General features: G+C 42.0%; 2 protein-coding genes and 1 pseudogene across 3 annotated transcripts; all 3 read left to right on the top strand.

Moving 5' to 3' along the window:
* Window positions 1–457: 457 nt before the first annotated feature.
* On the top strand, window positions 458–1,402 carry LOC311628035 (olfactory receptor 4D6-like; the record flags this gene model as incomplete). Its single annotated transcript, XM_084894909.1, has 1 exon — window positions 458–1,402. One exon carries the CDS (start codon window positions 458–460, stop codon window positions 1,400–1,402), a length of 945 nt encoding a protein of 314 aa, XP_084751035.1.
* Window positions 1,403–1,543: 141 nt separating this feature from the next.
* On the top strand, window positions 1,544–3,854 carry LOC311628459 (olfactory receptor 4D11-like; annotated as a pseudogene). The gene is made up of 2 exons: window positions 1,544–1,609; window positions 3,157–3,854. The product of its transcript is annotated as an olfactory receptor 4D11-like (transcript).
* A 5,147-nt stretch (window positions 3,855–9,001) lies between these two features.
* Window positions 9,002–9,946, top strand: LOC311628458 (olfactory receptor 4D11; the record flags this gene model as incomplete). Its single annotated transcript, XM_084895681.1, has 1 exon — window positions 9,002–9,946. Exon 1 carries the CDS (start codon window positions 9,005–9,007, stop codon window positions 9,944–9,946), a length of 942 nt encoding a protein of 313 aa, XP_084751807.1. The 5' UTR covers window positions 9,002–9,004.
* Between the last annotated feature and the right edge of the window lie 6,726 nt (window positions 9,947–16,672).

The raw sequence follows: 16,672 nt of genomic DNA, 5'->3' as shown, positions 1-16,672 counted from the left end.
AGTAAGGACATAGAAGTGTGATGGTTCGCTGGAACCCGTTTGGCTCAGTGGTAGAGCTTCAGTCTGTGGACTGAAAGGTCCCAGGTTTGATTCTGGTCTGTCAGGTGCATGTACATTGGTTGCGCACACATCCCCGGTAAGGGGTGTGCAAGAGGCAGCTGGTTGGTGTTTCTAGCTCTCTATCTGTCTTCCTTCCTCTCTGTAAAAAACAATAAAAATATATTTTAAAAAAAATAGTGTGATGGTTCTTCCTGTAAACACTTTGTATTCACAGTAAGAAAGAAAAGCCATCAGGATAAAGACTCTCAAAACCAGTTTTCTGAGTAGTCACGATTATTTGGATGCTTAAAGAGCCTTATAACAATATATGATAAATGATGTTTCCGCCTCATGATACCGTACTCCTAACCCTAACCTGTCTTCTTCCAACATAGACCCTGCAGAAGGTGATCCCATCATGTGCAAGAGTAACCACACCACTGTGAGGGAATTTGTCTTCCTAGAATTCACTCGCTTCCGGGAACTGGAGTTTTTCTTGTTTGTGTTCTTCCTTGCTGTGTATGTGACAACTGTGCTGGGCAATGCCCTCATTGTGGTGAGCATCACCTGTGACTCCCACCTGCATACTCCCATGTACTTTCTCCTAAGGAACAAATCAGTCCTGGACATTGCTTTTTCATCGGTCACTGTTCCCAAGTTGCTGGTAGATCTTTTGTCAGACAGGAAAACCATCTCTTACAATGGCTGCATGGCACAGATCTTTTTCTTCCACTTTACTGGTGGGGCAGATATTTTTTTCCTCTCTGTGATGGCCTATGACAGGTACCTTGCAATCTCCAAGCCCTTGCATTATGTGACCATTATGAGGAGAGAGGTGTGGGTGGCCTTAGTGGTGGCTTCCTGGGTGGGTGGTGGTTTGCACTCAATCGTCCAGATAATTCTGATGCTTCCACTCCCCTTCTGTGGCCCCAACACCTTGGATGCCTTCTACTGTGATGTGCCCCAGGTGGTTAAGCTGGCCTGCACTGACACCTTTGCCCTGGAGCTTCTCATGATCTCTAACAATGGGCTGGTGACCTTGTTGTGGTTCCTTCTGCTCCTGGGGTCCTATACTGTCATTCTGGTGATGCTCAGATCTAGCTCTGGGGAGGGCCAAAAAAAGGCCCTCCTCACCTGCACTTCCCACATCTTGGTGGTGACTCTTCACTTTGTGCCTTCTGTTTATATCTACTGCCGGCCCTTCACTACACTGCCCATGGACACAGCCGTGTCCATCAATAACACGGTCATCACTCCCATGCTGAACCCTATGATCTACACCCTGAGAAACCAGGAGATGAAGTCAGCCATGAAGAGACTGAAGAGGAGACTTGGACCTTCCAAGGGTAGTAAACTGGGGTGAGCAGTCAGACTGAGGCTGGAAATCTAATTCTGATTTTGTTTTCTTCAAGCTGCTAGCCTTAGGGTAAGAGAGACAACTAGCTCTTTCTCCAGTCATTTCTAAACATTCTCATAGCCCTTCAGCTCTAGTAGAAGGAATATAATGACAAAAGGAAGAGATGAGATTGAACAACATAACTATAGACTTGTGGACTCGGAAAAGTATGGGGTAAAAGATTAAAATCAACAAACTAAATGCTATTTTTTGTGTAATCTGTGAGTCTTTTTTAAAATATATTTTTATTGATTTTAGAAAGAAAGGGAGAGAAAGAGAGAGACAGTAACATCAATGATGAGAAAGAGCCATTGATTAGCTGCCTCCTGCATGGCCCCTACTGGGGGTTGAGCCCTAAACCCAGGAATGTGCCCTTAACCAGAATCAAACCCGGGACTCTTCAGTCTACAAGCCGACTCTCTATCCACTAAGCCAAACCAGCTAGGGTGAGTCTGTGACTCCTAAGTCAACATATTTTACCTCACTTTCACCACCTGTAATAGAGAAATAAACTGTCTACTAAGAAGGTTGTCATGAAAATAAAACATAATAAATGTTGAGAGCATGATAGTTGCGATGGAGAGCACCACTTCTAGCATTAATCAGGCATACAATCAATATTACCTTTTATTACCTATCCTGCTATCCCTAAATAGCACATGGACAGAATACAGAGGTACTTACTTCATACATACTTTTTCTGGTGAAAGTTATTTCCAGTTGACTTTTAAAACAACTTCTAGCTGAAACCAATTTGGCTCAGTGTCGGCCTGCAGACTCAAAGGTCCCAGGTTAGATTCTGGTCAAGGGCATGTACTTTGGTTGTGGGCACATCCCCAGTAATGGGTGTGCAAGAGCAGCTGATTGATGATTCTCTCTCATCGATGATTCTAACTCTCTATTCCTCTCTCTTCCTAGCTGTAAAAAAAATCAATAAAATATATTTTTAAATAAATAAAATAACTTCTATATTTTATACTTTGAATACAGAATTTTTAATATATTTCACCAATTAGTGATAGTAAAAATTAAATAAAACAACTTTTTATACTTCTTTTCTTTAACTTTGTTCTTATAGTTGACACTATTACAGATGTCCCCATCCCCCCCTCCTTTGCCCACCTCCAGCCAGCCCCCACTTCCCCTTCCTTCTGGCCATTTCCACATTGTTGTCTGTGTAAATAGACAAAAAAAATAGTAGCTTTTGTTATTGCTAGAAATCGGGATATTTCCTATCAACTCCTATTCCACCCAAATCTACCTCTACTTCTCTTGTGACACACCATTTTGCCATGCATTATGTTCATCAATTTACACAAGCCATCTACTTTTTTCTTTATTGATTTCAGAGAGGAAGGGAGAATGAGAGAGATATAAAAACATCAATGATGAGAATCATTGATTGGTTGCCTCCTGCATGTCCCCTACTGCCTGCAACCCAGGCATGTGCCCTTGGCCAGAATTGAACTTGAGACACCTCAGTCTGCAGGCTGATGCTTTATCCAGAGCCAAGCTGGCTAGAAGACAAACCATCCACTTTTGACCAGCTGTAAGCACTTTTATAATGGGGTCCAGTTTATCCACATACATTTGGAGATTGCTATATTCTCTTGATGCCCGGCTAGTGTAACTCAGTGGTTGAGCACCAACCAATGAACCAGGAGCTCATGTTTTGATTCCCAGTCAGGACATATGCCTGGGTTTGAGCTTGATCTCCCAAGGTTCTGGTGGACCTGTTACAGAGGAAGACCATTGCCTTCAGTGGCTGCTTGACCTAGATGTATTTCTTCCAACTTGCTGGAGGGGTGGATGTAGTTTCTTTGTTGGTGATGACATTAGATCGGTACGTGTCTATCTCCAAGCCCCTGCACTATGTGATCCTCATGAGGACGGGGTATTGCACTGCCCTCATTGCAGCCTCTTGGGCAGGGGGCTTTGTCCACTCCATCGTCCAGATTTCCCTGTTGCTCCCACTTCCCTTCTGTGGACACAATGTTATTGATATTTTCTACTACACTGTCCCCCAGATCCTCAACCTCTCCTGCACAGACATTTTTATGCTGAAGCTGCTGATTTCCAATAAAGGATTACTAACCACACTGTGCTTCTTCTTTCTCCTGTGACCTATATGGTCATATTATTAGTAGTGCAGTAAGGTCTCAGGCAGGGGAGGGCAGGAGGAAAGCCATCTCCACCTGTACAGCCCACATCGCTATGCTGACTTTGCATTTTGTGCCCTGCATCTAGATATGTCTACACCAGGCACTTCACTGCCCTCCCCACAGATAAGGCCATGGCTGTCACCTTCACTGTCATCTCCCCTCTGCTGAACCCCTTGATTTACACTTTGAGGAACCAGGAGATGAAATCAGCCACAAGGAGACTGAAGAGGAGACTCGTGCTTTTTAACAGGATATAGACTTACTCCTTCTTACCACCTTTAAAAATGTTTGTCAATCAAATAAACTGTATTCACTAAAAAAAAATTTTAATTAATTTCTATATTTCTACTAAGGTTCCAGGACTTTCAAAGATTCTGATTAGCATGAAATAATACTGTAGAAAAATGGCTTTTATGTTATAAAAGAAAGTAGAGAAATCAAATTGTTAGCCAGAGAGGTAACTATTCTACATAAAAGCATCTTATTGAATTAGGATAAGTGGCAAATTTAACAAAACAAAAAAATATATTGTCCCAGTTCTATATTTACCTTTTATTTAACATATCTACTTTACTTATAGATAGTGCAAAAGTGAAAAGGAGATTATTTGCTCAGAACTTGGCATCCATACTTATAATTTTCCCCTCATCCCCTTGTTGGTTGCCTGGTTCTTAGAACCAGCAGTCCCTCAATTGCAGCCTCACAGAGTATTTAGTATCAAACCAGTATTGCTGAATGATTCTTTAGAAATTAGCCCAGACCCAAATCAAACACAAGATGCATTTAATATTTTAAAAGTTTTGTTATTGAAGCCATAGTGTTAATACCTTTCATATGAGAATAAGAACATAAGGGATGCTCCATATATAAATGAATAACTGGATTTCAGGAAAACCCATGTTACACATATGACCTTGAATTCACACTATTATGAAAGCCAGGAGAACTGTGTTCATTACAATTATGTATAATGGAAATGAATCACCACTCTGGGAAAGCTCTTTGAAACAAAAATGAAACTTCTTTAATTCCTTCTTCCCCCCCCCAAAAAAAAAAATAATAATAATAAATAGAGCAAAGCAAACAAAAATAATAACTATTGTCTCTCACTCATTTCTGCTTTTCAAATCATTGGATAATATCATAAACACACACACACACACACAATTGTGTTATTTGTATTCTCTGATAGCATGACTCTCTAAAAATGGCAGAAACCTCTGAAGATGCTTCAGACTATACATTCAAAAAGGTTAGAATGAAGCAGAAAACATTCTATATATCAACTTGGCTTTTATTTGTTTACTTATTATGATATTTAAAGCTGCTGAGAGCTTCTCCCTCTCCCTCCCCACTACCCCCACCACCCATTTCTGGAGTTAGATCCTAGATCTAAATTTTTGAAACTAAATATATATATATATATATATATATATATATATATATATATATATATATATCTCCCCTGGTATAAATCTCAGTCTACAAATCAGACACGCAGAAGCCCTGAGCTGGGGATGTGCCCAGTGTGTCCAAGAGACAATTAGAGGGGGCTTTATAACTAGAAGAAAAGCAGCAAGGAGAAGAGAGGTAGTTGTTGAGGTCAAAGAGATAATGGGGCCATGGGACGAGATCATTAGAACCTTTTCGATCATTGTAATCATTTTGACTTTCACATTAAGTAAGAAGGGGTGTATATTTAGAGGACTTTAAAGGACAGAATTAATGGTGCAAGTTTTCACAGAAATTCAGGGGCTGCTGTTATAAATATACTGAAGAGAGGTATAGACAAAACCAGAAAGACCAATTAAGAGGCTACCGAAATAGTTATGAAAGAAGTAATGAGGACATGACCTAGGTAGTATTGGTGGAGATGGTGAGAATTTTTTTAAACTGTGAAGGTTGAGCAAATGGGATTTGCTGATGGATCTAGGGTGGATTTCCTGGCTACGTGGGCACCTCCTCAGAACTCCATCACCCACGTTGTGCATCAGCCATTGAGAGGGAGCTCCTTTACTCTGGCCTACATACACTCCTCAGGTTCAAGGGCTCCTTCCACTACTTGTATGTCACACTTCAGAAATCACCCCACATGGGCTAAACTGCCTAAGGAACTTGTTCAGAATCCCTAAGAACAGACCTTTGTTTCCCAAGAAGAGTATTACTAAGAGGAAACATCAGGGAGGGTTCTGACTAAACTGACCTAACAGGATTTCTGCTGAAGATAGGCCAGGGTGATCCGATATCTCTTGGAAATGGTGGAGGATGAGGAATCTGTGGAAGGTTAAGATTCTGACTAAACGGACTTAGCAGAATTTTTACTAAAATTGGGCGATGCAGAGATAAACATGGAGGTCCAAAAGTTGAGGTCCAATTGAAAAGTTCAGGGGAGCCTGAGTAGAGTATGTTGCTGTTAGGGGGGCGGGGGGAAAGGAAGAAAAAAAAAAAGTGTGTTCCCAAGCATACGTGCCCAAGTAGCATCTTAATTATCCCCACTGAAACAAGCTCACCATCAGGAGGATTTTTCCACAGCCATATCCAACTCTATTCCCTCTGTTAATTCTCACACTGTCCTGGGGCTAGGGAGTTGGTAAATATGACAAAGTACAGTGCATCAGCATGGAGGAGTCAAGAAAATGCTACTCTTGAGTCTGTCTTTTTCCACAAAAGGACAGAAGAGAAGCCTCTGCAATCACTACTTCACAGAGTTTTCTGACACTGAATGATTCCCAAGGTTCCTCTGAACATTAATTAAGATGTTCTTGAAAGAAGGTTGGAGATTTTAGGTAAGAAACGTTACTCTACATGAGTGTGTGTGCTTGTGGGGTCTGGTGTCCATGTATAAGAGTAAGGAAAGAAAAGTGGGTTAAAAAAAAAAAATCCAGATAGAATCATTAATATTCATGAATATATTTTGAATAGACATAATGTAATAAGTACACAACATGCTGCATTCCAGGGCGAACCTTCAGTGACAGACAGCACAGCTAAGAGATATCAACAAAGAGGATATTGTGGACCTACGCCGGAAGGAGGTAACCAATCAGTGTGTTTCTGTCTCTCCCTTTCCCTTCCACTCTCTTTCTAAAAAATCAGTAGGGGGCAAAAATATCCTTGGTGAGGATTAAAATAATAATAATAAAAAGAGGAGATTGTGAAATGACAGGCGTTAGTTTTATTTGGAATAGAAGAAAAGGCAGTTTTTGTTTCCTGGTACCTCTTTACTAGTAATATACAAAGAGGGATTTTTCTCAGGCTTATTTCCTGCAGACAGAGCTCCTCAAACTGGTCGACAAAAATATTTCTTATGCTAAAGTTAAAACAAGTAAAAAATGAAATCAGACCTTCAAAAAAAAGTTAAAGAGTGATACAATGAGCACCTAAGTACCCTTTCTTAGATTAAAAAAAAAAAATATGTTATAGCAATGACTTTTTTTTCCTGTGTCTTTATGTGCCTTCATGTTTACATCCTTTTCTTTCCAGCCAAACTTACCATTTATAAGCAACTTTTATATTCAAGCGGGCCCCTAAAGCTAGAGCTCTGGTTCTCTCCATTCCTCTGTGCCCCGAACATAAAGGTCACCTTCTCTGTGCAGGTTTCTCTGAGCCTCTTAGGGAGAAACCATCCCCCTTTCTCACACAGCTCATCTGTCTTCAGATGGCTCCCACCACTTCCATATTACTACTAGACAGCCATTCCACTCCTAGGCACTTACCCAAGAAAAATGAAAACACATGTTCACACAATGCACTGTACATGAATATTCATAGCAGCTTTATGCGTAATAGCTAAAAAGAAGAAGAAAAAAATTCAAATGTTCATCAACAAGTAAGTAAATAAGCAAACTGTGGTATATGCATACAATAAAAAGGCATGAAATACGGGTATACACAAAAACATGTTTGAATTTTGTGTGTGAAAGAAGCCAAGTAAAAAGAAATTGCATATTGTGGGATTTCATTTCTGGAATATTCTAGAAAATATAAACTAATAGACAGTGACAAGAAGCAGATCAGTGGTTTCCTGAAGAAGGGGGGTGGGCAGAGGGCACAGATTACAAAGGACACTTCTGGGTCATCAATATATTAACTGTCTTTAGTATAGTGATGGTGTCATGGTTAAATGCTTAAAACATATTAAACCCTATCCAAGTCTGTATTTCAAATACCTGAGTCTAGTGTATGTCAATGACAGCTCAATTTTTTAAAAAGTACTTTTTTAAGAAATACATTTTAACAATGAACAGAAGAAAAGCTCTGAGTTATACTTTTATTTCTATAGCTGAAGTTTGAGTACCTAAAGTCTTTAAAGCAGCAGTTCTCAACCTGTGGGTCGCAACCTCTTTGGGGGTCGAACGACCCTTTCGCAGGGGTCGCCTAAGACATCCTGCATATCAGATATTTACACTATGATTCATAACAGTAGCAAAATTACAGTTATGAAGTGGCAATGAAAATAATTTTGTGGTTGGGGGTCACCACAACATGAGAAACTGTATTAAAGGGTCGCGGCATTAGGAAGGTTGAGAACCACTGCTTTAAAGTAAAAGTAGAAGCAAAGAAGTACCCTTGTGGAAGAATAGAGCAATAGAAAATAATTATATGGTTTTCAATTTTTCTAACTGCTCATAAAATTAAATTTGTGATTTAAAAAAGGGGAGGCCTGGCCGCTGTGGCTCAGAGGTTGAGCATCAACTTATGAACCAGGAAATCATAGTTCAATTCCCTGTCAGGGCACATGCCAGGATTATATAGGCTTGATCCCCCAGTGGGAGTGTGCAGGAGGCAGCTGAACACTGATTCTCTCTCATCATTGCTCTCTGTCTCTCTCCCTCTCCCTTGCTCTCTGAAATGAATACAAATATATTTTTAATTAGCTAAATAAGGGAAAGCATGTTTCTGCAGAAGTCAGTCCAAAGAGAACCATTTTGCAGATAGAGGTTCTTAAACTATTTAAATGGAGCGCCCAGTCTGGAGGGGGAAATCTCCTGTGGAATTCAAAGGACCCCAGTCACACCAAATAGGCACTTGCCTTAACCACACACCAATCTGACTCCATTTTTATATCCTTTGTGTCACAATAGTCCTTTTCTGAATATTTCACATCTACCTGTTTATCTTGGATACTTAGAACTTGTATACTTAAAACATTGTTTTTACATATTTTCTAAAATATTATCATTTACAGAGTAAAGAATAATTAAGTGCATGGTTGTGCAATAAGATATCATTTTTTGACACATTGGCAATAACCTCAGGACAGCTATTCAGGTGGTGATAGCACTCACTGGTTTTCAGACCTATTCCTGCCTCTATAAACCTGAATCTATTAAGGAGGAGTAAACACTTTCTGAAATAACACTTTTCATTTTTTCCAAGCTACATGAGGAAGAGGAAACATGACTCAATGGAGTTGGGAAATGGCACCAGGGTGAGAGAATTTATATTTCTGGGACTTACTCAGTCCCAGGACGTGAGTTTGGTCTTATTTCTTTTTCTGTGTCTTGTGTACATATCAACTCTGCTGGGAAACTTCCTCATCATGGTCACCGTGACCTGTGAGTCCCGCCTTCACACCCCCATGTACTTTCTGCTCCGCAATCTTGCCATCCTTGACATCTGCTTCTCCTCCATCACTGCTCCGAAGGTCCTAGTAGACCTTCTGTCGAAGATAAAGACCATATCCTATGCAAGCTGCATGACCCAGATGTTTTTCTTCCACCTCCTCGGTGGGGCAGACGTTTTCTCTCTCTCGGTGATGGCCTTTGATCGCTACATAGCCATCTCCAAGCCCCTGCACTATCTGACCATCATGAGGAGGGGGCGATGCACTACCCTCATTGCAGCCTCCTGGGCCGGGGGCTTTGTCCACTCCATCATCCAGATTTCCCTGTTGCTCCCACTCCCTTTCTGTGGACCCAATGTTCTTGACACATTCTACTGCGATGTGTCCCAGGTCCTCAACCTCGCCTGCACAGACACCTTTGCCCTTGAGCTTCTGATGATCTCCAACAATGGCTTAGTCGCTACCCTGTGGTTCTTCTTCCTCCTGGTATCCTACACGGTCATCCTGATGATGCTGAGGTCTCAGGCAGGAGAGGGCAGGAGGAAAGCCATCTCCACCTGCACGGCCCACATCACTGTGGTGACTCTGCATTTTGTGCCCTGCATCTATGTCTACGCCCGGCCCTTCACTGCCCTCCCCACAGATAAGGCCATTGGTGTCACCTTCACTGTCATCTCCCCTCTGCTGAACCCCTTGATCTACACTCTGAGGAACCAGGAAATGAAGTCAGCCATGAGGAGACTGAAGAGGAGACTCGTGCTTTTCTGTGGTGGAAGAGAGTAAGCATCTCCCACCTCTTCTTCACCAACACCTCCTTTCATAATTTTTCCCAGAGTCATACTTCTGTACTCAAATATATTGTCAATAAGCCAACTATATTTATTAGGTAACATTTTCTTTTCCTGTTACTAATAACCCACGCTTCTGGTAAGCATGAAATAACTAGTATTATAGGATTAAGCTAATTGATATATTTCCGCTTAAGGACAATTAATTATATGACAGTGAAGAAATTCACTGAATCCAACCCCCTTTTCAAGAGCTAAGCCTAGGAATAGAGTGATTTGCTCAAGAGTGTGTATAAATTCAATTGCTGAGTTGTCTTCAGCTACTCAATCGATTGCTGTTATACCATGTGAATGTAATTTATTACATTACTAGATCTGTCTATGCCAAATCCTATTCTAGAAAAATCTCATGATCAGTGCCTCTGAAATACACCTACATGGGTATATATAGCTTATCACAGATTAAGACATTTTCTCCATTGCCCTAACTGGTTTGGCTCAGTGGATAGAGTGTTGGCCTGCAGATTGAGGGTCCGAGGTTCGATTCTGGTCTAGAGCACATACCTGGATTGCAGGCTTGATCCCCAGTAAGGAGTGTGCAGAAGGCAGCTGATCAATGTTTCTCTCTCAACATTGATATTTCTGTCTCTCTCTATTGAGCATCTACACATTCTTCTTACCAGAGAGAGAGGGGACATGTTAAGAAAGATAAAACTCTAGCCAGTCTATCTTCCAATCTGCTGGTGTTTGTGAAAAGGCAGTCTAAGCTAGCACTTTCAACTGAGGAAGCATGATAAAAGTAAAGTAAAAAAGGAAAGCAATGCTGAAACCGGTTTGGCTCAGAGGTAGAGCGTCGGCCTGCGGACTGAAAGGTTCCGGGTTCGATTCCAGTCAAGGGCATGTACCTTGGTTGCAGGCACATCCCCGGTGGGGGGGGTGTAAGAGGCAGCTGGTTAATGTTTCTCTCTCATCGACGTTTCTAGCTCTCTATCTCTTTCCCTTCCTCTCTGTAAAATATCAATAAAATATATTTTAAAGGAAAAAAAAAAAAAAGGAAAGCATTAATAGCTGAAAGCTCTGGGATCTGAGTCAAACAGACCTGGCTCCAGATCCTACCTCTGCCATCCACCAGCTGTGAGCAAAGTATTGTATCTCTTCACAGTCATAGTTCACCTATATAAAGGTACTTGTAATATTCATCTCCTGGAGTTATTATGAAGATTAAAATGAGATGATACATGTAAAACATACAATACCTGGCAAATGATAAATGCTCAGTTAAAGACTAGTATCATTACTAATATCATCCTTTTTTTAAATATATTTTATTGATTTTTACAGAGAGGAAGAGAGAGGGATAGAGAGTTAGAAACATCGATGAGAAAGAGTCATCAATCAGCTGCCTCTTGCACACCCCCTACTGGGGATATGCCCGCAACCAAAGTACATGCCCTTGACCGGAATCGAACCCGGGACCTTTCAGTCCCCCAGCCGACGCTCTATCCATTGAGCCAAACCAGTTTCGGCACTAATATCATCCTTATTGCAGTGTTATACTCTTCTCCTACATTGTTCTCATTATTTAAAAAACAAACAAACAACCTGATGGGTCCTGGCTGGTTTGGTTCAGTGGATAGAGTATTGGCCTACAAGGGCGCATGCCTGGGTTGTGGGCTCGATCCTCAGTAGGGGCCTTCAGGAAGCAACCAATCAATGATTTTTCTCTCATCATTGATATTTCTCTCTCTCTCTCCCTCTCCCTTCTTCTTTGAAATCAATAAAAATATATTTTTAAAAAACTGGTGGGGATAGAAAGCATGGGAATGTATATTGAATTCAAAGCATCTACCATCTTAAAATGTCTAGCTTTCTGTCATTAAAACATGACAATAAGTTTGCTTGCTATTTATATAGCTTAGAGAGTTGCTCTAAAGCTGATGAGATAGAGCATTGGAAAGATTCATATCTAAGAATTTAATGGGTCCAAGATAAATCCTGGATTTGAGAGTAGGAAAAGGACAGCAGACCAAGATGTGAGACCTAGGAGACAGGAAAGAGCTGAATGAGAGTTAATCAGAGAATAGCAAATGCTGAAGACAAACTTCACTGATGTCCCTCCTGGGATCTGGACTGGTCCCACAAGCATTCATAAACTAACTGGCTCAGTTGTTCGCCATTCCCTGTCTCCTGATCTATTAATTCTAATTCTTTACAATATTAACTTACTTCCCCTAATATGCAAAATCTAAGAATAATTCTTACTTTTCATCATTCATAGGTCAGGTAGCTCTGGTCTCAAGAGTCCCCAGGCTTCTCTTTTTGAAATTGCTATGAAAAATGCGTAACATAGGCCACCTTATAGTCCATTCCATGAAATGTGTCCTTCCCATGCCTCCCTATCTCTTGAGACTCACTCAGATCGGATTTTTGTTGCTATGTCAGAACTGGGTGGCACCAAAGATGTGTGGGGTCTCAATCACTGTACCTCAGAAGCACAATCCCTGTCACAGCACTGTCCCTGAGGCTTCCTAAAACCCTATGTAAACACACAACATAACCTGATCCAATGATTCAGGGGAAGGGGAAAGCAATTGCATTGGATTACAGCATATATCATTTGTGTGGATGGACATAAAATCACAAGCTGGGCTGCATTTCTCCCCACTGAAATCAGTTTTTGTCAGTTGATTAGAGCGCCATCCCCATGCACCACGTTTGCAGGTCTGACCCCTGGTCAGGGCACATTTTACAAGAATCAACCAATGCATGCTTAAATAAGTGGAACAACAAATTGATGCCTCTCTCTTTCTCTCTCTCAAAAAAGAAAAAAGTCAACAAATGCAAATAAAAAAAAAAGATATCAGTTTTTATTATTTCTTAAGCTTTGCTGCTAAGAGCCATTGAAAAGTCAACACATTCTGGGCACACACATGGCTTTTAAACTGCCTTTTCCTGCCTTGCTTCCTGAATCAAACATGTTAGCAGCAAACATTTCTGGCTGCCCATGAACCCAATAACCTAATTCTGAAGAAATTAAATTGATGACATCAAGATCTTGTCACTATGCTACCTCTAAGTGAGCTGTGGATCTTAGAGATACAAACTAACATAACTGCATGGGGCAATGTACCCATCACGTGACCTGAAATTGCACGTATAAATCTGCACTGTCCAGGCCATCACGTGACCTGAAATTGCACGTATAAATCTACACTGTCCAGGAGCTGAGAGCTGCCCTGAGGGGCGCCACAGAGCTTTGATTTTCCCGTTGCCGCCTTTTGTTGAAGTTTCGTTTCTCGGCAGGTGGCAGCCAACCCGCAGAATCCAATGTAGGTGCCCAGGGCATCATCACACTCTGAGCAGCACTGCTCCAGGTCAGAGTTTTCAAGCTTCAGAACCTGAACCTCTAAGGGGTGTGATGCCATTAGTAGGTCTGAACATGCATTTTTTTAATAAATAAAATAGAATAGTCTAGGGTAGAATAGCAAAATCACAGGATTAATCAGATATATTTTTGTGAGGAGAAATACTGCATCCTTGGTGTGGTTAAACATAGCCCTTTCCTCCTAAGCAAAGGGATTATGTACTACTGTCTCATGTCCTTTGTCTAGATTAACAGATATGTTCTCTACATGTACACATGAGATGGGGCAGAGAGAAGATGAGGAGGAGAAAGAGGACTCATGACATTTTAATGACTCCCACAGAAACACCATTGAGTTGGCCAATCAACTTCCACATTCACACCCAACCATATTCTATGTGCTCATCCCTTCATTGGGCTTCTCAGATTGGCCAAAAATATATTTGTTGGTGTGCAGCAGAATTTTAATAATAGTTTATGGGTCCTATGAGATGGAAAGGCTAAACATCGCTGACCTGGAGATTTAATAAAAATACAAAGTTCCAGGAGCCATTTCCAGTAGATTCAATAGTTTTCTTATGGATACCAGGAACCTACAGTTCCAACCAGAACCCCCAGTGAGTCTGATGTAGGTGCCCTGGGCGTCACCACACTCTGAGCAGCACTGCTCCAGGTCAGAGTTTTCAAGATGCAGGTCCTGAAACTCTAAGGGGTGTGATATGCCATTAATAGGTCTGAACATGCATTTTCTTTAATGAAATAGAATAGTTCAGAGTAGGATAAAAAAAATCACAGAATTAATCAAATATATTTTTATAAATTGCTCCTTGAAACCTTTTTTTCAGACATACGCACTGTGGTCTTGATGTAGATAAAGTGCATTTATTGGAGTGTGTTTCAGTGGAAAAGGTTTGAAAGTCACTGGGCTAGGACATCCTGTCTTTTTCCCATGCCCGCAGTCCCCTTAAATATGCAGCAGCATACCTCACACTCCGCTCCAGCCCCCATGCTAGATCCGTCCAATGTCAACATTCAGGGAATGTGTAACAGCCACTAAAAGGAGCCACGTCCTGGATCCTGAAGGTCAGCGAGCCTCTATGACTAAACCAGGCGATTCATCCAGTCTAAGAAAGTAGGCCCCCAAGGACTTCAGCACCATCAGAACCAACCTTCTGGGCCTGAGAAGTCACACCATAAAGCCATGTGACTTTCAGAAACACAGTGAAGTTGTTTCCAGGTCTTCTGATATTGAGGCTGAAGGCCAGAGAGTATGATAGACATTGTATCCAAACTGTCATGGGCTGGCACTTGATGTTCTTTAAAGATGATAATAGGAAAAGGGGAAAGTATTTTTAATTTAAATAAAGTATTTTAATTTAAATAAAGCTGTGGGCTTGGAGTCAATCCACAAAGGAGGGAGGTGGCTTTTGGGATATCCCTCAACACAGCACGGTAGCCCAAAGCACGGTTTAGGGGGAAGAAGGCGGAGGGCCCAGCACACCCACCTGGGTTTGCTCACTGGCTCTTCCCCCTGGGTAAGACTGATCATTGATCATCTGTGCTGAAAAGTTGCAGGACAATTTAACATGTTTATTCCTGATATAAAAGAACAATCCTGTACAGAGGGGGAAATATCTCATTCCCTTATCCCTTACTAGTAAAATCTCTAATCCGACTCGCCCACCGTGAAAAGAAAAGAAACTGGTTCCAGTGCTTTTGTGAGGTCCACAGTGGTGAAGGTGTGAGAACTCCCAGTACTCGCTCCTCTTGATGACTTTCATGTGGCTCCAGAATTTCCGCTGACCAAAGATGAAGACTGGACCTTCCCGCCCAGGCTGGGAGACAGGCGTCCTGAGTTCAAGTGTTGGCTGCAACCAACAGTAAGTTTGCTCAGCAGCCTTCCGTGTTCCCAGATGGGCGCTTTGAGCGGGGTTAGGGTCCTCTTAGGGACATGGCTCTGGGCTACTGGAAGCGATGCTCACGTTACCCTTTGTTCCAGACCCTCTGGGCCAGGGGTGATGGGCATAGCTGAGAGGGGCGCTTGCTCAGAGGAGCCAGGCTAGAGTTTGGTCAAGGAGAAACCCTTTGTCGGAGAGATACCATGAAAAACTTGCGGGGCTGTTTGAACTCTGCCACGAGCATTTAGTTTTTCAAGAAGTATTTTTAATTTAGGTATCAGTGGACTTGGAGTTCATCAACAAAGGAGGGAAGGAGCCGTCGGGATATCCAGCTGAATGGTAGCATCTGGCAAGGTTTAGAAGCGAGCAGGAGGGCCCAGGAATGCCGCTCTGACACCTGCAGGCAATCGCGCCTGCGCAGCGGGGCACCTGCACTTCCCCAGAGTTGCCACACGGGGGCAGCCTAGTCCGCCGATCTTCCGAGGCGCCTAGGCTAACGGAGATGGTGTGGTGTGTGTGACAAAGCGTGGGACACGGGACGAAACCACAGTGTCTCCTGCTTCTTTCTTCCCGGAGCAAAAAGCAGTATCAGGCCGACAGAAGGAAACCCTACCCTAAGGTTTAGCAAAAGAAGTGGCTCCACTGGGGCTCGAACCCAGGACCTTCTGCGTGTAAAGCAGACGTGCTAACCGCTACACTATGGAACCGCACGTGTGGCTTTTGCTCGCCAAAATAGGATAACTCCACACAAAGACCTTTTGCTTTCCGCTGTGGAATGAGGCTGAAAAGTGTTTTTAGGCAATCTTTGAAAAAAGAAACATTCAAAAGAGTTTCAGGCTCTCAAGCACAGCTCTGACGCACGCTTCTCCTTGGCAACACAGACGACACGATTTCTTGGAGAAAAAAAATCGTCCCCTGTCCCGCCAGCGAGCAATCCCTGGTGGGCGCCACTCCTGCAATGATGTAAACATCACAGGAAACACTTGAGTTGGTAGGCTCTGTGGCGCAATGGATAGCGCATTGGACTTCTAGACAGGTTAGAGGTATTCAAAGGTTGTGGGTTCGAGTCCCACCAGAGTCGCTTTTATTTTGATACTCGGGGGAGGGAAACTAGAAGTAAAAAGAAAAAAAAACATTACTCATTTAGTAGTAAAATCTCTAATCCGACTTGCCCACCATGAAAAGAAAAGAAAAGAAACTGGTTCCAGTGCTTTTGTGAGGTCCTCAGGGTTGAAGGTGTGAGAAATCCCAGTACTCAGTCCTCTTGATGACTTTCATGTGGCTCCAGGATTCCCGTTGACTGAAGATGAAGAAAATAGCAGGATGGGATAAAGTTAATGAGATATTTTTCTCCTCTGTACAGGATTGTTCTTTTACATCAGGAATAAAAATTTTAAATTGTCCTGCAACTTTTCAGCACAGATTATCAATCGATAAGAACAAGCTAACTATATCTGTG

Source organism: Pipistrellus hanaki (genome assembly GCF_964339955.1).
Source record: "Pipistrellus hanaki genome assembly, chromosome: 9".
NCBI classification, from domain to species: domain Eukaryota; kingdom Metazoa; phylum Chordata; class Mammalia; order Chiroptera; family Vespertilionidae; genus Pipistrellus; species Pipistrellus hanaki.
This window is presented reverse-complemented; position numbering and strand designations above follow the sequence as displayed.